At 45.0% G+C, this 16,365-nt stretch overlaps 1 protein-coding gene and 1 long non-coding RNA gene across 2 annotated transcripts in view; one reads left to right on the forward strand and one right to left on the reverse strand.

Annotated features, from left to right (window-relative positions):
• The window catches only part of ANOS1 (anosmin 1), a 191,359-nt gene extending 187,254 nt beyond the window's left edge, over positions 1–4,105 (forward strand). Inside the window, exons 11-14 of the mRNA XM_060087089.1 lie at positions 278–449; positions 1,191–1,411; positions 2,541–2,682; positions 3,817–4,105. Of these exons, the coding sequence (XP_059943072.1) occupies positions 278–449; positions 1,191–1,411; positions 2,541–2,682; positions 3,817–3,875 (594 nt within the window). The 3' untranslated portion in view covers positions 3,876–4,105. The remainder of the gene's footprint in view (positions 1–277; positions 450–1,190; positions 1,412–2,540; positions 2,683–3,816) is intronic.
• LOC132482063 (uncharacterized) overlaps positions 12–16,365 on the reverse strand; it is a 342,151-nt gene continuing 325,797 nt past the window's right edge. Inside the window, exons 6-7 of the long non-coding RNA XR_009530865.1 lie at positions 1,473–1,560; positions 12–1,278 (exon numbers count right to left, since the gene is read on the reverse strand). This is a non-coding gene — a long non-coding RNA (uncharacterized LOC132482063). The remainder of the gene's footprint in view (positions 1,279–1,472; positions 1,561–16,365) is intronic.

The raw sequence follows: 16,365 nt of genomic DNA on the forward strand, positions 1-16,365 counted from the left end.
GCTCACCCAGGCTGGTCACGAGGGCTGCAAGTCGGCTGCTTTGACGTGAAAGCGCTGCCATCCTGTTGGGTTCTGGAGCCTGTGTCCCACCCCATGGGAGCCTCTCACAGCTGTAATAAATGAAAGCAGGGCCCCTGTCTCCTTTGCACTTGTTATGAAAGCCGTGTTGCACACGTCCCATATATAGGAAGACAGCCTTGGTGGAGGTAGGATTTCCTCTCCTGCCAATTTCGTACCCTCGTGAGAGTGACTGTTCGCATATTCTCTCTCTCTCTAGGAAAATTACATGATTCTTCAAGATCTGTCATTTTCCTGCAAATATAAGGTGACCGTCCAACCCACACGGCCAAAGGGCCGCTTGAAAGCAGAAACCGTTTTCTTTACGACCCCGCCGTGCTCCGCTCTGAAGGGCAAAAGCCACAAGCACGTCAGCTGCCCCGGCGACGCAGGTACGTTTCACGCGAACTTCCAAGGTTGCGGCTGTGATGCTGGCAATTCTACACATTTCCGGACCGCATTTCACAAGCGCCTACAAACCCAAAGTATCGCCCTTTCTAAACTGCAGCGTGCCGGCCCAGTTGGGAGGTAACATACGTATGACGGCACGCATCACTTCCTCATTGCAACAGCTTTGGCGAGACGGCCTTTGCTGGCGTAACAGCCCTTTACAAATGAAGCCAAGGGTCTGTGTACCACTTGTGCTCTGGCGCACTTTATGTCAATGATTTCACTTTTATCCTGGCCCTCTGCCGTGGGCGTTACCTCCACACGCTTTCCGAACGCCCCGTCTTTACCTTCCCAAGCCTCTCCTACAACGGGGGCAGCTATTCCCAGATGCAGACCCCTGAGCGCCTTCTAGTAACTTCTGACGACTCGTGTAGTACCTTGAATATTCACCCGTCTCACCGCAGTCTCTCCTGTTCTCTAAGTGGCCAGGTCCCGCCAGATCACAAAATTCTTCCTCCGTCTCCCACCTCCAAAGCAGGACTCTCAACATAGCGCCCAAGGGAGCGGAAGCATGTGGCACGAAGGCGCCGGCCTGAGGCTGCCTCCGCACAGGGTGCCAGGGCGACCGTCGGACCCCGTGCTCCCGAGGCGGCCGCCCGAACCCCACGGGACGTACCTGCTGCCCAGGGCCCCGCTCATGCTCTCCATCCCCTGACCCGGCCTTCCTCTTCCCGCTGCTCCAGGTCACATTCATTCCAAAGTGCAGGCCAAGCCCGAGAACCTGTCGGCCTCCTTTGCGGTCCAGGACACGAACGTCACGGGGCGCTTCTCCTGGAAGATGAGCAAGGCCACCGTCCAGCGGCCCGTGACCGGCTTCCACGTGACGTGGGCCGAGGTCACGACCGAGAGCAGGCAGAACGGCCTTCCCAACAGCCTCATCCTGCAGTCCCAGATCCTCCCGGCGGTGGGTGCCCCTCCCTCCCGGGCCCTCGGGCGGGTACCTGCACCGCAGGGGGGTTACTCACTGTCGGCGCCCACGTCCCGTCACGCTGGGGCGAGCTGTTGAGCCGCGTGTGTGCGTTTTCTTCTCCCGAGTGTATTATTTCACAAGTACTGAAAGACACCACAAGTGTGGCTGTGAACAAACTGTCATCTAGATGAACTGTGATGACTAGAGCCCCGCTTCAACACACGTCTCCTGTCGACACGGGATGCACGCGGTGTAACCATTTTCTATTCCTTTGTGAAGCCCGTGTCCCTCTGGCCCAAGTGGACAGGCCCTGTTTGAAGGGTTAAATTTGGGGGAAAATAGCCAAGAGAACCTTATTCTTTCTCTTCGTTTCCCCGCTTCAGATCTGGCCAGAGCCCATAATGAGTTGGCCTGTCTTCCAGGCCACTAATTCCTTGGCTTGAAAAAAAAACCCATGTATGTACGGGCTTTTACCTGCTCTAAAAATGCCGTTAGAATGTCCAACTCCTGCTCCAAAAAGAAAAACAAAAAACAAACAAAACAACCCCTTAAATCCTGGAAGGAAAAATTCCATGGAATTGGAAAGTAATTTTTCTATGTGTGTATATATTAGGTTATATTGAATTTTGAGAAGAATGTGTTGGCATAAAAATAAACACTGTTGGCTATGGGCACTGACAGGTAGATACTGCATCTTAAGGAACACAGTTGGCTCGCTCACGGAAATGTGGATTATCAAGCATTCACATCACAAGATGTGCAGATGAAAACTTTAAACCAGGGGAAAGTCTTGGGTTGAGGAATACAAAATGCGGTCCCAGGGGTGAGCCCTGAGACTGGCCCCGGCCCATCTTAACTCTGCAAGTGGCCCCGGCTGCCAAGAGCTGGCCTCTCAGCGTCGAGGCTGCCCGGCAGGGCAGGACTCTAGCAAACAAGGACAGACGTTCGACCGACCACGCTGGGGTGTCAAAGCAACCGCACCCGTGTCTACACGGTGATCGCGGGCGTGCGGGCGGGAGGAAACGGGCAGAGAATGAGAGAGTCCGTCGTGCGCCTTTGTGGTCAAGAGGTGCCTGACGGGCCCATCCTCTCCTGTCCCCCCCCCCCCCCCGTTCCCCCTCAGGATCGCTCTGTGCTCACGGTGCCAGGTCTGCGGCCGGCCACCCTCTACCGTCTGGAGGTGCAGGTGCTGACCGCGGGCGGGGAGGGACCCACCACTATCAAGACCTTCCGGACCCCTGACCTCCCACCCTCAGCTGCACACAGTGAGTGCCAGGGGCCCCCGCCAGCCCTGGGGACACAGAGAAAGTCTTGGTGAAAAAACGAAAATCAACAGATCACTGCAGGTTCCTACGGACAGGGAATTCTCTGCACCTGAACTTCTTCCAGCCCTTTGTATGTGCTTTTCCTGGCGGCCACGCCTGCTGCCCGCAGCCCACCTTACACGCTTCCTGGTCCTGCTCCCTCCTCCCTGCCTTCCTTTCTGTTACTTCCTTTTCCATACTTCCATTTTTTTTCCCTACATGATGCATGCTTTCTCCTTGTCTTTTAACCACAGATACACATGGGGGGGGGGAATCTATCGTCTCATATCAATCTGAATTTTTTTTTAAAATTAAGATGTTCAAATATGACTAAATAGCAAATAGTATTTGGCTACAGAGCTTATCTTCTTATTACCTATATTGTTACTATAATCTATATTACATGAATTTTCTTCATAACATGACCCAAATCAATCTACTTGACTTACTGCTACGTTAAAAATAATTGTCATGTATTGTTTCAAAACAATGAGCCTCTTGTTGGTTTTTAAATTATGCACTTTGCTTTTCTAGCTTAAACCTCTGACATGGCTTTTTAAGTTCATGTGTTGATAAGAAAACTGAGAAGTCGTTCTAGTTTTACTTCTGTTTTTTTAAAAAATGATGGATCAAATTTGCCCCCCAATAGCTTTCTGCACTTTGCATTTAAAGGAAAAAAACCATCACGTGGGAGAGCTCGATGGCCCCTTACATTTATAAGGGTGAATGCGGTCCCCATGTGCCTCCACTGAAATTCTCTGTAATAAGAGCATGGGTTAAGTTTTAAACTTTCTTGAGGAAATGCAAAGGATTTTGGCTTGCTTATATAATGGTGAGCCTAAAGAAAGGGGCTTGTCTTCTTTCTCTTGTGATTTTTGGCATTAGGGAGGGAACCAAAGAGCCGGGGGAAGGCGGAGAGAAGAGAGGGAATGTCTGTCCCCCTGCACGTTCAGAGCCGGGAGAGGAGGGACCTGGCCGGGAGGGAGCGCGTGCCCGGGGCCAAGGCGTTCACCAGAGTCAGCGCGTTCCTACTGTGCGTTCAGCCAGCCGGGGAAAGCGTCACGACCGCCGCATGTGTCTGTTCTGTCCCCCTAGGGCCCCACCTGAAACACCATCATTCACACCATTACAAGCCTCCTCCAGAAAGATACTGACCTGTTCCCGGAGATGTCTGAACCCCGAGCGAGCGTGTAAGCTTGCAGACCTTCGAGGACCGGCCGCGCCCGCTTCCGGGGGTACCAGGCCTTTCCCATAGGACCTCCCGCCCCATCTAACTTTACTGCACTAAACGCTTCTGTCTGTCTCGGACGCGCCTGGACACCAGGGACAACTGGTGAGACGGTGGACGTGGACACGGTTTCCTGTGAGAATGGAGAGAACACGAAGGCCAGGCCTGTTTCACTGCAAAATCTGTTTCCATACATGGTTTAGCTATGACCTCAAGTGAGTTACTACAGATCTGAGACGTCCCTGAATTTAGAGCGGCAAATTCTCAAGAGAAACCGGCGTAACAAATACACAGTTTATACACGTAATAAGCATGCTAAGCGTACACATAGTAAGCATCACGTTACTCAATAAACATTTTAAAATTAAATGATTGGTTTGCTTTGCAAAATCGACTGAAGACTATACAGTTTTTTGGCCCTATTTATTCAAATACTACTTAAGATGATTTTGATCACGTGATTTTTTTAGCTGAAAACTTGTAACCTGAAATATGCCAATTAATTTAGATTTAAAATGTTCCCACTTGAAGCACCTAGCTTCATTTTCTACAAAGGCAAAGAAGAATGCAGCCTGTCAATGGGGATTTAGGGAAGACATCCACAGCAGAAAGGAGTCAGTGCCTTACGCTGCTATCCAGAGTCTGCCTTGGAGAAACTGAAAGTCTTTTCTGGGGATGCTTTTTAATATTTCATCCTGTACTGTAAGAGATTCTCCTGATACGCTACTTAACGCTTTTCCTTAATGTGGGAAACGGCTGCTGATGTGCTTTGTTTTGCAGCTTTCACGTATCTAAGACTTTACAAAACCTCTTGCTTGAAATGAAGGAATCCCAACGATTGAATATTTTCAAATCTTTACCGAGATTTGCCTTTTCTTAACGAAAGCAAGCTCTTTACATGGTAGAATACTGTCCGTAATGTAGAAAAGGCGGAAGGGCTTTGGTTGCTGGAGAAGGACAGCTACTTGCCTTTGACTAACCTTCCTCCACTCCTACAGATGTATTATAGCTTATTTGAAAAATTTCCCAGGTTCCACGCTAAGCCCTCGGAGCATGAACGCAAGTCAAACGCATAGTCAGTATATAGTATAGCAGGGTATGTCGCGGCAGCCTTAAACCAAAATGTTTAGTTTAATATAGTTTTTTTCTGGAGGGAATACCCATATGTATGTTTTGAAACAGGCATGTATGTATGTGTGTCTGCGTGCTTCCGTGTGTGTACGTATACACATAGGCGCAAACACACATACATACACACACTCATAGATTCACACATACACACATATACACCTTGAGGACAGATCTCTGAAGAAATGGTTTTCCCAGCTTGGCAATGGTGGATAAAGACACAGTTCTCCTAACTATCATTAGGGTCATCTATTTTCCCCGTCAGTATTGACACTATGAGAAAAGATCAACTTATCAAAATTGAACATTTTAAAGGATAGGCCTCCTCGTTTCATCACCTACACAAGTAAAACGAGGAAATTTTCAGTACGCTTTTCTTGGGTTTTCATGGTGGGACTTGGAACTGGTAGTTTTGTTACGTTTCCTGAAACCCTGCGGGCGCCCTGACTACTCCTGGTGGGGTGAAGAGGAGAGAGAACGTGTTGGCTTTGTGGGGCTTCCCACGCTAAGAGCAGAAGCCATGCAGAACGCAGACGGACTCTGTCTGTTAGCAAAGCGATGCCTAGCCTTAGGGAACACAGTCTGTAGGCATGGATCCCTGAAAGAGGATATTGAAAACTGCTTCCTGCACGTTAAAAGTGTTTAAAAGTCGAGAAGGCAGACGGTGCTCTGTGGCTTTGGACACGCGGCTCCATGGGAAATCTCAGAACGGAAGTTCACGGTGCTTCTGGCTGTTTCTCTGCAGCTCCTAACGTGGCCTGGGATGGACTTTAGCACAAGGTGTCCTGAAATCACCTGCTTCCAAGAGTTCCAAATTTTGAATGGAGAGAACAGGAACACCCTTCATTTCAAACGCCCTCGAGCTTGAGCAAACGCAGAGATCTTCTCTGAAACTATGATCTACTCTAGGGCCATTCCCAACATCTGAATTTCAAATTCTTAAAACTTCAAAAATGAAAACTCCACATTATTGGCTACAAGTTTATCTTTTACCTTAATTTGTCATGAAGAAATCCACCAGGTATTCATGCCAGCAAATTTTTGTACTGTTGTATAGTTTAAAATGCAGGAGTATATACATAGATACAAAATATTATTAAATTATTAAATAAGCTTAATTTTATAAAATTTAATTATGTTTCTTTTGTCTGGGTAAGAGACATTGAGCAAATATATTTTCAGTTCAGATAAAGGGTCTGTAGCTTACACCTTCCTTAAAAAAATCTGAAGCAGCTCTTATGAGCATTTCATTCTGCTGTAATATTCAATAATTTAAATTTTATTAGTATTATTGGAAGAAAATGCTATTAATTAGGCAATGAAAGAAACCTGAGTTTCTTTTACGAATTTCAGTAATCTCCAATAATAGTCAAATGAACAAAAATATAATTACTACTTTTTGAATTTTTAAAATTTGAGAGCCCTAATAAAGGGCTAAAAAGATCTGTTTCTTATTTTAAAACATAGCTTTAGTGGCTGACTCTCTGATACGTTTTATCGAAATTAGATGCATTTCTCTCACGAGAAAAAGTATATTAACTGATAGTATTTACTCTTTAAAAAACTGAGCTCGTCAAACATATGACGTCATCAAAGACAGGCGGCTAATTCCATGTACATCGAGGCTACACGTGCTCTTTTTACTTAGAACATTCACTCCTCAGTGATGGATTTATCTGTGCTACCCCTTATTCTAAGTGGCCTCTTTGGAGCAATTTTTATAAACGAATGTGTGCCCTTCATGTCATCCAGTGTTTTAATATGACATATTTATGACAGGTAATTTTCTGAAATGTTTATTAAACAAAATTCAAAGTTGAAAAACAGATCTATGTCCTAGAAAGCTGAAAGAACCTATACCCAATCTATAGAGCAGGGTTTCTCCACCGCAGCGCTGTTGAGATTTGGGGCTGCACGTTTCCCTGTTCGAGGGGCCTGTTTGAGCGGCATCCCAGGTCTCCACCCAGCAGCTGCCACGAGCACCTCCCCCAGGGGGTGACAGCCACAAGCTCTCCAGTCATGGTCCACGCCCTCTGGGGGGTAAGGTCACCCCCAGTGGAGAATCACTGCTTCATAATGTTTACTGAACAGATGAGAATTTGAGGAACCCAGTAATTCGCAGGTATAGGAACGGCTAGGAAGTGATTACACTGGACTTCAAAGCCCTTGATTGTATCTTTTATCGCCACTGAAAAATCCGATTAAAAGGCTGAATTTGGACTTGTGTCTGTATCACGTGAGTACAAATATTAATTTTGTCCTACGAATCGGTCAGTGTCATTTGTGATAACAGCTTATTTACTTAATGCCCTTTCTGACACCGCGTGCTGTGGGGTTCCTCAAGTTTACTCCTTCCTACGATTGCAAATATCTCAATCTTGTTACTCAAACTTTGACGACGTGACCAGAACACAGAGGCTACATATCTGTTGCATGGACTTTAAGATTCATTTAAAATATAAATGCATAAAGATGGCGACTCTTACCTACGGTTTTGCATGGCCAGACTGAGCTGCTTACCTCTACTGAACATTTTATAGCAAGTTATACCATTCACAGGGTGATTAACAGAGGCCTGTATGTAAAGCTGTTATGACTTTTTCTTGACTTAATTATAGTGTGCAGATAACACAACGGCTACCTTCTCATCCAAATGGCCTGTAGAAACCATGTCCCTTAGAGAGGTCATTTAAAGTCAATATTTATTTATGTATGTAATAAAAAATGTTTGATTTCTGTGTGTCTATTATGTTATTTTAGGGAGAAGTAATCTTGTAAAAAACATTTGTAAAAAACAAAAAAGCCCTGTAAATAGGCTGATACCCTGTGACTCATTATTTTCATGGTAGAGTTTGTACATACTGATGCCATAATAAAGGATCTTTAAACCCGCGCAGTGGACTAGACTCGTTTCCTGAAAACACACACACACACACGCACGCACATTTTCTTTCCATTTAAAAAGAAAAATTAGCAGTTTCCTACGGCCCTAGAGAGATGCAAAAAGCCTCACTCTCCTGTCAGTATGAAGGGAATTTGAGGTCTGGTAAGTGCCACAAGGCAGCACGTCATCCTGAAGAAAGTACCCTGGCCTTGGACAGTCAGCGCTTCCGAGTTCTTTCATCGCGTTTACAACCCTGACTCCTGATGGTTTGGTGGCATTTTCTAGCAATAGTCTACAAGTTTACATGGCTCCCCGCCCCCAGGATGTATCCATAAAAGGCTAGGTATGTGCAGTGCTAATAAGCTTTCACCCACACCCCGGTGTTTTCAACACCAGAGGCCACTGACGGCTGCGGTCTCCACTCCCCATGCAGCGTCTGGACAGGTTCCTGCAGCCGCCACGCTGGCAGGCGCTACGCCCACAGCATCTCCACAGGGGACTTAGAATGCTGTTCCATAAAACACGAGTAGGAAGGTGTTAACCTAGGTAAGCCGGGATTCTTTTTCTCTCCATAAAATCACCTATTTATTTATTTATTAGACACTCACTCAGCAGAAATGTCCTTGGTCTCTGCCGTTGCCTGGTCCTGCTCTACAGGTGGGACACTGACTAAGCACGGCAGGTTCCAGGTGTTCAGGGGTCTTCCTCTAGGAGAAAGACTGGCAGTAAGTAAGGACATCGTACATGTGAAAAGCCAGGGGTGGGAAGGATGCGCGGCGCCGGGCTAGGGGGCGGCCGTGGGGTGCTGAGGGTGGAGTTTCAGGCAGGACGCACTGTGGGCTCACAGGTCAGATAAGCCCCGAGGGACGGGAAGAAGCCGGGGCAGGGGGCGGGGGGGGGACCCACACTGAGCCAGGGGCCCGGCCCTGGGGCACGAGCCTCTCAGCTGTGCGTCTGGGGTTACTGCTGAGGGTCTTCCAAGCCGTGTGTCCTTCCTTGGGTCTTTCCTAGTCGCTACTTCAAAATGATGGGGTTTGCCTGACAAAAATTATGTAATCGTTTCTTTCCTTTCTTTGTAATCAGAAGCCGTGACATGGACAGAGACGGAAAATTACTGGGCGCTGCCCCGAATGAACAATGGTGATAGGTTCTTTGTAAAGAGTATTAGCAACACCTAAGAACCTGGACACAAACGGTTCCCTATTGCATGACTGCATTTTTGTGAACATTCTAGAACAGGAAAGTCCATGGAGGCAGAAAACGGATGGGCGGTTGCCTGGGGCCAGGGGGACGGGATGGGAAGTGACTACTTCATGGGGGGCGGGATTTGCTTTTGGAGTCAGACCGTTTTGGAACTGGCTGCGCACTGGAACGTGAACTAAAGGCCACTGAATTATACACTTAAACTGGCCCAGTTTGTGTCATGCGAGTCTTAACTTCAATAGATACAAATACTGGCAATACCACCTAATTTCCAAACACAGACACGCGCATATATCATATTCAGTTTTAGTAGTAAGTGAAACTTATTTGCAGGATAACTTATCCCTCTGACTTTCAAATGAAAAGTAAGCAGAAGTGACGCCACAGACGGAACGTTCCTGGTCTTGACCTTGACTAGGGAGCGTCTGGGTTTCAGTCCCACTCCTCCCGGGCATCCTGTGGGAGGTGGTGGCCCTCCGGCCGCTGAGCCCCACTGCCCGCTGGCTGAGCCACCGTCACCACCGAGGCTTCAGCGCCGAGGTCCCGCCGGCCCCGGCCCCCCAGTGTCCTCCCCGCTGTGATACTGCCCTTGTACAAGCCGGGGTCTGAGGCGTCACCGCCCCACAGCTGCAGGGCCGTGGCCCCTCTGACTGGCGTCCACCCTCCCTGCTTCTAGCCACCCCTGCCAAGAGCGGAGGGACCGTGGGCTCCTGGCCCAGAGCCCGGGCTTGCGACTTACAAGAGAGACTCGACTTCCACATATTCTTGAGCCCCTGAGCTAGACTACGGGGCCCACAGCGGTGGAGGGCTGGTGGAGGGCCGTGGCAGAGACGCGAAACCAAGGAACGTTTTCAGTATGGTTTCCTTTGGGGAGAGGCTTCCACACAGGTGTGTCTCGGGAACATGACTGTTATAAATTGGAGAACGTGTTTACATACAAGAGCTGCTTACGGAAAATGTCATGCTCGGCGAGGTAGCTGTGGGTGACGGAGAATTTTTAAAAGAGTAGGAACTGGGCCCCCTCTTGTGCTGCGGCACATGGAGTGTGATGGTCCCGTTCCACCCCCCCACCCACCCACTGCAGTTTGCGGCCAGATCGGGGCTGACAGGTCCCGGGAGACCCAGGCCCCAGGCGACGAGAGCACCAACAATTCAACTCCTGCAGCCACTGCGCCCCGGCCCCAGCGCCACCCAACTCCACACTGCAGCCACGCGCTAGGTCTGCAACGAACTCAACGGACAAGGGGACGCGACCTTGGCCTGCCTCTGGGCAGGACCGCAGATGCCTGCACAGGCAGTGGGTAGGGTGCTGTGACCATGTGGGCCTCATTGCTGCACCGCTCACCTCCTTGGGGACACAGCACACACTTAAGGGCGATGGAGCCTCATCACACCTGACCTTCAAGGCTTCTACGCCAACGCCCAGGGAGCAGACCCTGCCCCCGATAGGGCTGTGACAGCCGTTGAGCAAAGAGAAGGCCCCGCCCGACATCCAGTGCAGGCTCTGGTCACAATGCCCGTCGCACCCCCTATCAAGGGGATAACGGCCAGCACTCCAAAGAAAGATGTGGCTGGCAGCCATACCAAAGAGAGTCCTCACGCCAAAAATACTGGACTCACAGTTTACGTGGAAACACTCCCACATACAAATACCCCTTCAGACCACAGAAGATAACTGTTTCTCCTAAATTGACAGAGACAAAGAAAGTAAAATGAAAAAGCAGACAAACGACACCCAATTAAAAGAACAAGAGAAACCCCCTGAAAGAACAAATAATGAAACGGACCTCACCAGTCTACTAGACCCTGAGTTCAAAAAGAAGGTAATAAAAATGCTAAAGGAATTAAGAAAGATGATTGATAGAAATGCCGAGTACTGTAACAAGGGGGCAGAAAGTATAAAGAGGAACCAGTCAAAATTAGACAACTCAATTGCCAAGATAACAACCGATCTAGAAGCAATGAACAGAAGGCTAAGTAATGCGGAAGAATGAGTAAGTGATCTGAAAGACAGAATAAGGGAAATCAGCCAATCAGAATAGCAGAGAGAAGACAAATGAAAAAAAATGAAAGCAACATAACGAGATCTATCGGATAATACAAAGCATGCCAACCTACACATAATAGGGATCTCAGAAGGAGAAGGAAGAGAAAAGGGAATTGAAAATGTATGTCAAGAAATTACGGCTGAGGGCCTCCCTGGTGGCGCAGTGGTTGAGAGTCCGCCTGCCGATGCAGGGGATACGGGTTCGTGCCCCGGTCTGGGAGGATCCCATATGCCGCGGAGCGGCTGGGCCCGTGAGCCATGGCCGCTGGGCCTGCGCATCCGGAGCCTGTGCTCCGCAGCGGGAGAGGCCGCAGCAGTGAGAGGCCCGCATACCGCAAAAAAAGGAAAAAAAAAAAAAAAAAAAAAGAAATTACGGCTGAAAACATCCCAAACCTAAAGAAGGAAACAGATATCCAGGTACAGGAAGCACAGAGGGTTCCAGACAAGATGAACCAAACAGACCCACACCAAGACATACCATAATTAAAATGGCAAAACTTAATGAGAGGATTCTAAAAGCAGCAAGAGAAAAATAGTCAATTACAAGTGAATCCTGACAAGGCTACCAGCTGATTTCTCTGCAGAAACGTTGCAGGCCAGAATGCAGTGGCAAGATATATTCAAAGTCCTGAAAGGGAAAAACCTGCAACCTAGCACACTCCACCCAGCACGATTATCATTTAGAATAGAAGGAGAGAAAGAATTTCTCGGTGAAGCAAAGACTGAAAGAATACAGCAATACTAAATCTATCCTAAAAGAAAAATGGAAAGGCCTTCTCTACATAGAAAAGAAGCAAGAATCTATAGGAAAGGGAAAATCACAATAGGAAAAGCACATACGTAAAAGGATTGAAGATCACCTAAGTAAGCCAGTACACAGATTAAAAAAGAATCAAAACAATTCTGTAAAAGTGATTATAACTACAATTAACAGCAAAAGGATAAACAACATTAAGATATAAAAGAGGACATTAAAATTACAAAATGTAGGAGAGGGAAGTAAAAAAATGTAGATCTTTTAGAATGTGTTTGAACTTATATTACTATCAGTCAAAAGCAAGTAGGTGTAGTTATGGGTTAACATACCCAGGGTAACCACAAATCAAAAATATACAAGAGATTCACAAAAGCCAAAAAGAAAGAAACTCAAGCATATTATAAAAGAAAACCATCACATCACAAAAGGAAAAACAAAAAAAGAAGAAACGAACAGAGAAGAACTACAAGACAAACTGCGAAACAAAGTTTAAAAGGGTAATAAGGACACACCTATCAATAATTACTCTAAATATCAGTGGACAAAAGGCTCCAGTCCAAGGACACAGAGTGGAAGACTGGATAATAGAACAAGAACCTACAATATGCTGCCTACAAGAGACACACTTTAGGGTGAAAGACAGATACAGACTGAAAGTGAGGGGGATGGAATACCTATCAGAACGGCTATCATCAAAAAGAACACAAATAACAAATGTTGGTGAGGATGTGGAGAAAAGGGAACCCTTGTACACTGTTGGTGGGAATGTAAATTGGTGCAGCCACTGTGGAAAACAGTATGGAGGTTTCTCAAAAAACTAAAAATAGAATACCATATGACCCAGCAATTCCACTCCTGTGTATATATCTGAAAAAAACAAAAACACGAATTCAAAAGGATACATGCACCCCAATGTTCATAGCAGCACTATTTACAACTGCCAATATATGGAAGCAACCTAAGTGTCCATCAACACACACACACACACACACACAGGAATACTACTCAGCCATAAAAAATGAAATTATGCCATTTGCAGCAACATGGATGACTTGGAGGGCATTATGCTAAGTGAAATACGTCCGACACAGAAAGACAAATACTGTATGGTAACACTTATGTGTGGAATCTAAAAAATAAGACAAACCAGTGAATATAACAAAAAAGCAGCAGACTCACAGATATAGAGAACAAAGTACTGGTTACCAGTGGGAGTGCGGAGGGACAATATAGGGGTTGGAGACTGGGAGATACAAATTATTGGGTGTAAGACAAGGATGTATTGTGCAACACGGAGAATATAACCAATATTTTGTAATAACAGAAAATGGAGTGTAATCTTTGAAAATTATATAAAATTTTTAATTAAAAAATAAAATATTTAAAAATAAAAATCATAAGTTAAAAAATAAAGATATTTTCCTGCAACCTGAAACAAATGGGTCAATGATCAAATTTAAGAGGAAATCAGAAAATACCTTGAGACAAATGACAATGAAAATACAACTTTACAAAAATCTATGGGATGCAGCAAAAGCAGTTTTAAGAGGGAAGTTCTTAGCAACACCTGCCTTCCTCAAGAAACGAGAAAAATCTCAAACAACCTAACCTACCACTTCAAAGAATTAGAAAAAGAACAAACAAAACCCAAAGTCAGAAGGAAGGAAGGAAATAATAAAAATCAGACAGGAAATAAACAGAGATCACAAAAACAAAAAGATCAATAAAACCAAGAGCTGGTTTTTCGAAAAGATAAACAAAACTGACAAAACTCTAGCCAGGCTCATGAAGAATAAAGGAGAGAGGACCCAAATAAACAAAATAAGAAATGAAAGAGGAGAAATAACAACTGGTACTGCAGAAATACAAAAAATCATAAGAGAAAACTATAGTTTTCTATAGTTAGTTACATGCCAATAGTTACATGCCAACAAACTGGACAGCCTAGAAGAAATGGGCAAGTTTCTGGAAACACACAGCCTGCCAAAACTGAGTCAAGGAGAAATACATAACTGTAATAGACTGATCGCTAGAAGTGAAATAGAATCTATAAAACAAAAACAAAACAAACAAAAAAACCTCCCAGCAAACAAAAGTGCAGGACTGGACATCTTCACTGGGTAATTATACCAAACATAGAAAGAAAAACTTATACCTATTGTTCTCAAACTATTCCAAGAGATTGAAGAGGAGGGAACACACCCAAATTCTTTCTATGAAGCCACCATCACCCTGATACTAAAACCAGACAGAGACACTACAAGAAAGAAATATAGATGCAAAAATTCTTAACAAAATATTAGCAAACCAAATCCAACAATACATCAAAAGGACCACACACCATGATCAAGTTGGATTCATTCCAGGTTCACAAGGATGGTTCAGTATACACATATCAATCAACATGATACACCACATTAACAAAAGAAAAGACAAAAACCACATGATCATTTCAACAGAAAAAACATTTGATAAAATTCATTGTCCATTCATGATAAAAAAAAAAACCTCTCACCAAAGTGGGTATAGAGGGAACATATCTTAACATAATAAAAGCTATTTATGATAAACCCACAGCCAACATAATTCTCAACAATGAAAAGCTGAAAGGCATCCCACTAAATTCAGGAACAAGACAAGGATGCCCACTCTTGCCACTTCTATTGAACATAGTATTGGAAATCCTAGTCACAGCAGTCAGACAAGAAAAAGAAATAAAAGGTATCCAAATTGGAAAGAAAGAGGTAAAATGGTCACTATTTGCATATGACATTATAATCTATATAGAGAGCCCCAAAGACTCCATACAAAAACTATTAGAACTAATAAATGAAGTCAGCAAGGTAGTAAGATAGAAAATCAACATACAGAAATCTGTTGTATATCTTTACACTAACAATGAAATATCAAAAAACAAAAAATCAACAAGCCAATCCTGTCTAAAATTTCATTAAAAAAAATACCTAGGAATAAAGTTAATCAAAGAGGTGAAAGACCTATACGTTGAAAACTATAAAGCATTGATAAAGGAAAATGAAGATGATTCAAAGAAATTGAAAGATATCCCATGCTCTTGGATTGGAAGAATTAATATTGTCAAAATGGCCATACTACTCGAAGGAATCTACAGATTTAATGTGATCCCTATTAAAATACCCATATTTTTTCACAGAACTAGAACAAATAATCCTAAAATTTTTATGGAACCACCAAAGACCCAGAATTGCCAAAGCAATCCTGAGGAAAAAGAACAAAGCTGGAGGCATAACTCTTGCAGACCTCAGACTCTCCTACAAAGCTACAATAATCAAAAACAGTGTGGTACTAGCAAAAAAAAAAAAAAAAAAAAAACCCAGACATATAGATCAATGGAACAGAATAGAGAGTCCAGAAATTAACCCACACACCTATAGTAAATTAACCTACGACAAAGGAGACAGAATATATAATGGAGAAAAGACAATCTCTTGAGCAAGTGGTGTTGGGAAAGCTGGACAGCAGCATGTAAATCAATGAATTTAGAATACTCCCTCACACCATACACAAAAATAAACTCAAAATGGCTTAAAAAGCTAAATGTAAGACATGACACCATAAAACTCCTAGAAGACAACATATGCAAAACATTCTCAGACATAAATCATATCAATATTTTCTTAGATCAGTCTCCCATGGCAAAACAAATAAAAGTAAAATAAACAAATGGGACCTAATCAAACTTAAAAGCTCTTACACAGCAAAGGAAACTATCAACAAAATGAAAAGACAACCTAATGAATGGGAGAAAATATTTGCAAACAACACGACTCACAAGGGATTAATAGCCAATATATACAAACAGCTTATACAACCCAACGACAAAAACAACAAACAACCCAATCAAAAAATGGGCAAGGGGGCTTCCCTGGTGGCGCAGTGGTTGAGAATCTGCCTGCCAATGCAGGGGACACGGGTTCGAGCCCTGGTCTGGGAAGATCCCACATGCCGCGGAGCAACTAGGCCCGTGAGCCACAACTACTGAGCCTGCGCGTCTGGAGCCTGTGCTCCGCAACAAGAGAGGCCACGATAGTGAGAGGCCCGCGCACCGCGATGAAGAGTGGCCCCCGCTTGCCACAACTAGAGAAAGCCCTTGCACAGAAACGAAGACCCAACACAGCCAAAAATAAATACATTAATTAACTAATTAAAAAAACAAAAAAAACCCCTAGAAATCCAAAATATCAAGCTTGCTGTTAACATTTGCCTCTTAAATTTCAGTTAAAAAAGAAAGATGGGGCTTCCCTGGTGGCGCAGTGGTTGAGAGTCCGCCTGCCAATGCAGGGGACACGGGTTCGTGCCCCGGTCCGGGAAGATCCCACATGCTGCGGAGCGGCTGGGCCTGTGAGCCATGGCTGCTG

This window comes from Mesoplodon densirostris, chromosome X, assembly GCF_025265405.1.
Source record: "Mesoplodon densirostris isolate mMesDen1 chromosome X, mMesDen1 primary haplotype, whole genome shotgun sequence".
Classification (NCBI taxonomy): domain Eukaryota; kingdom Metazoa; phylum Chordata; class Mammalia; order Artiodactyla; family Ziphiidae; genus Mesoplodon; species Mesoplodon densirostris.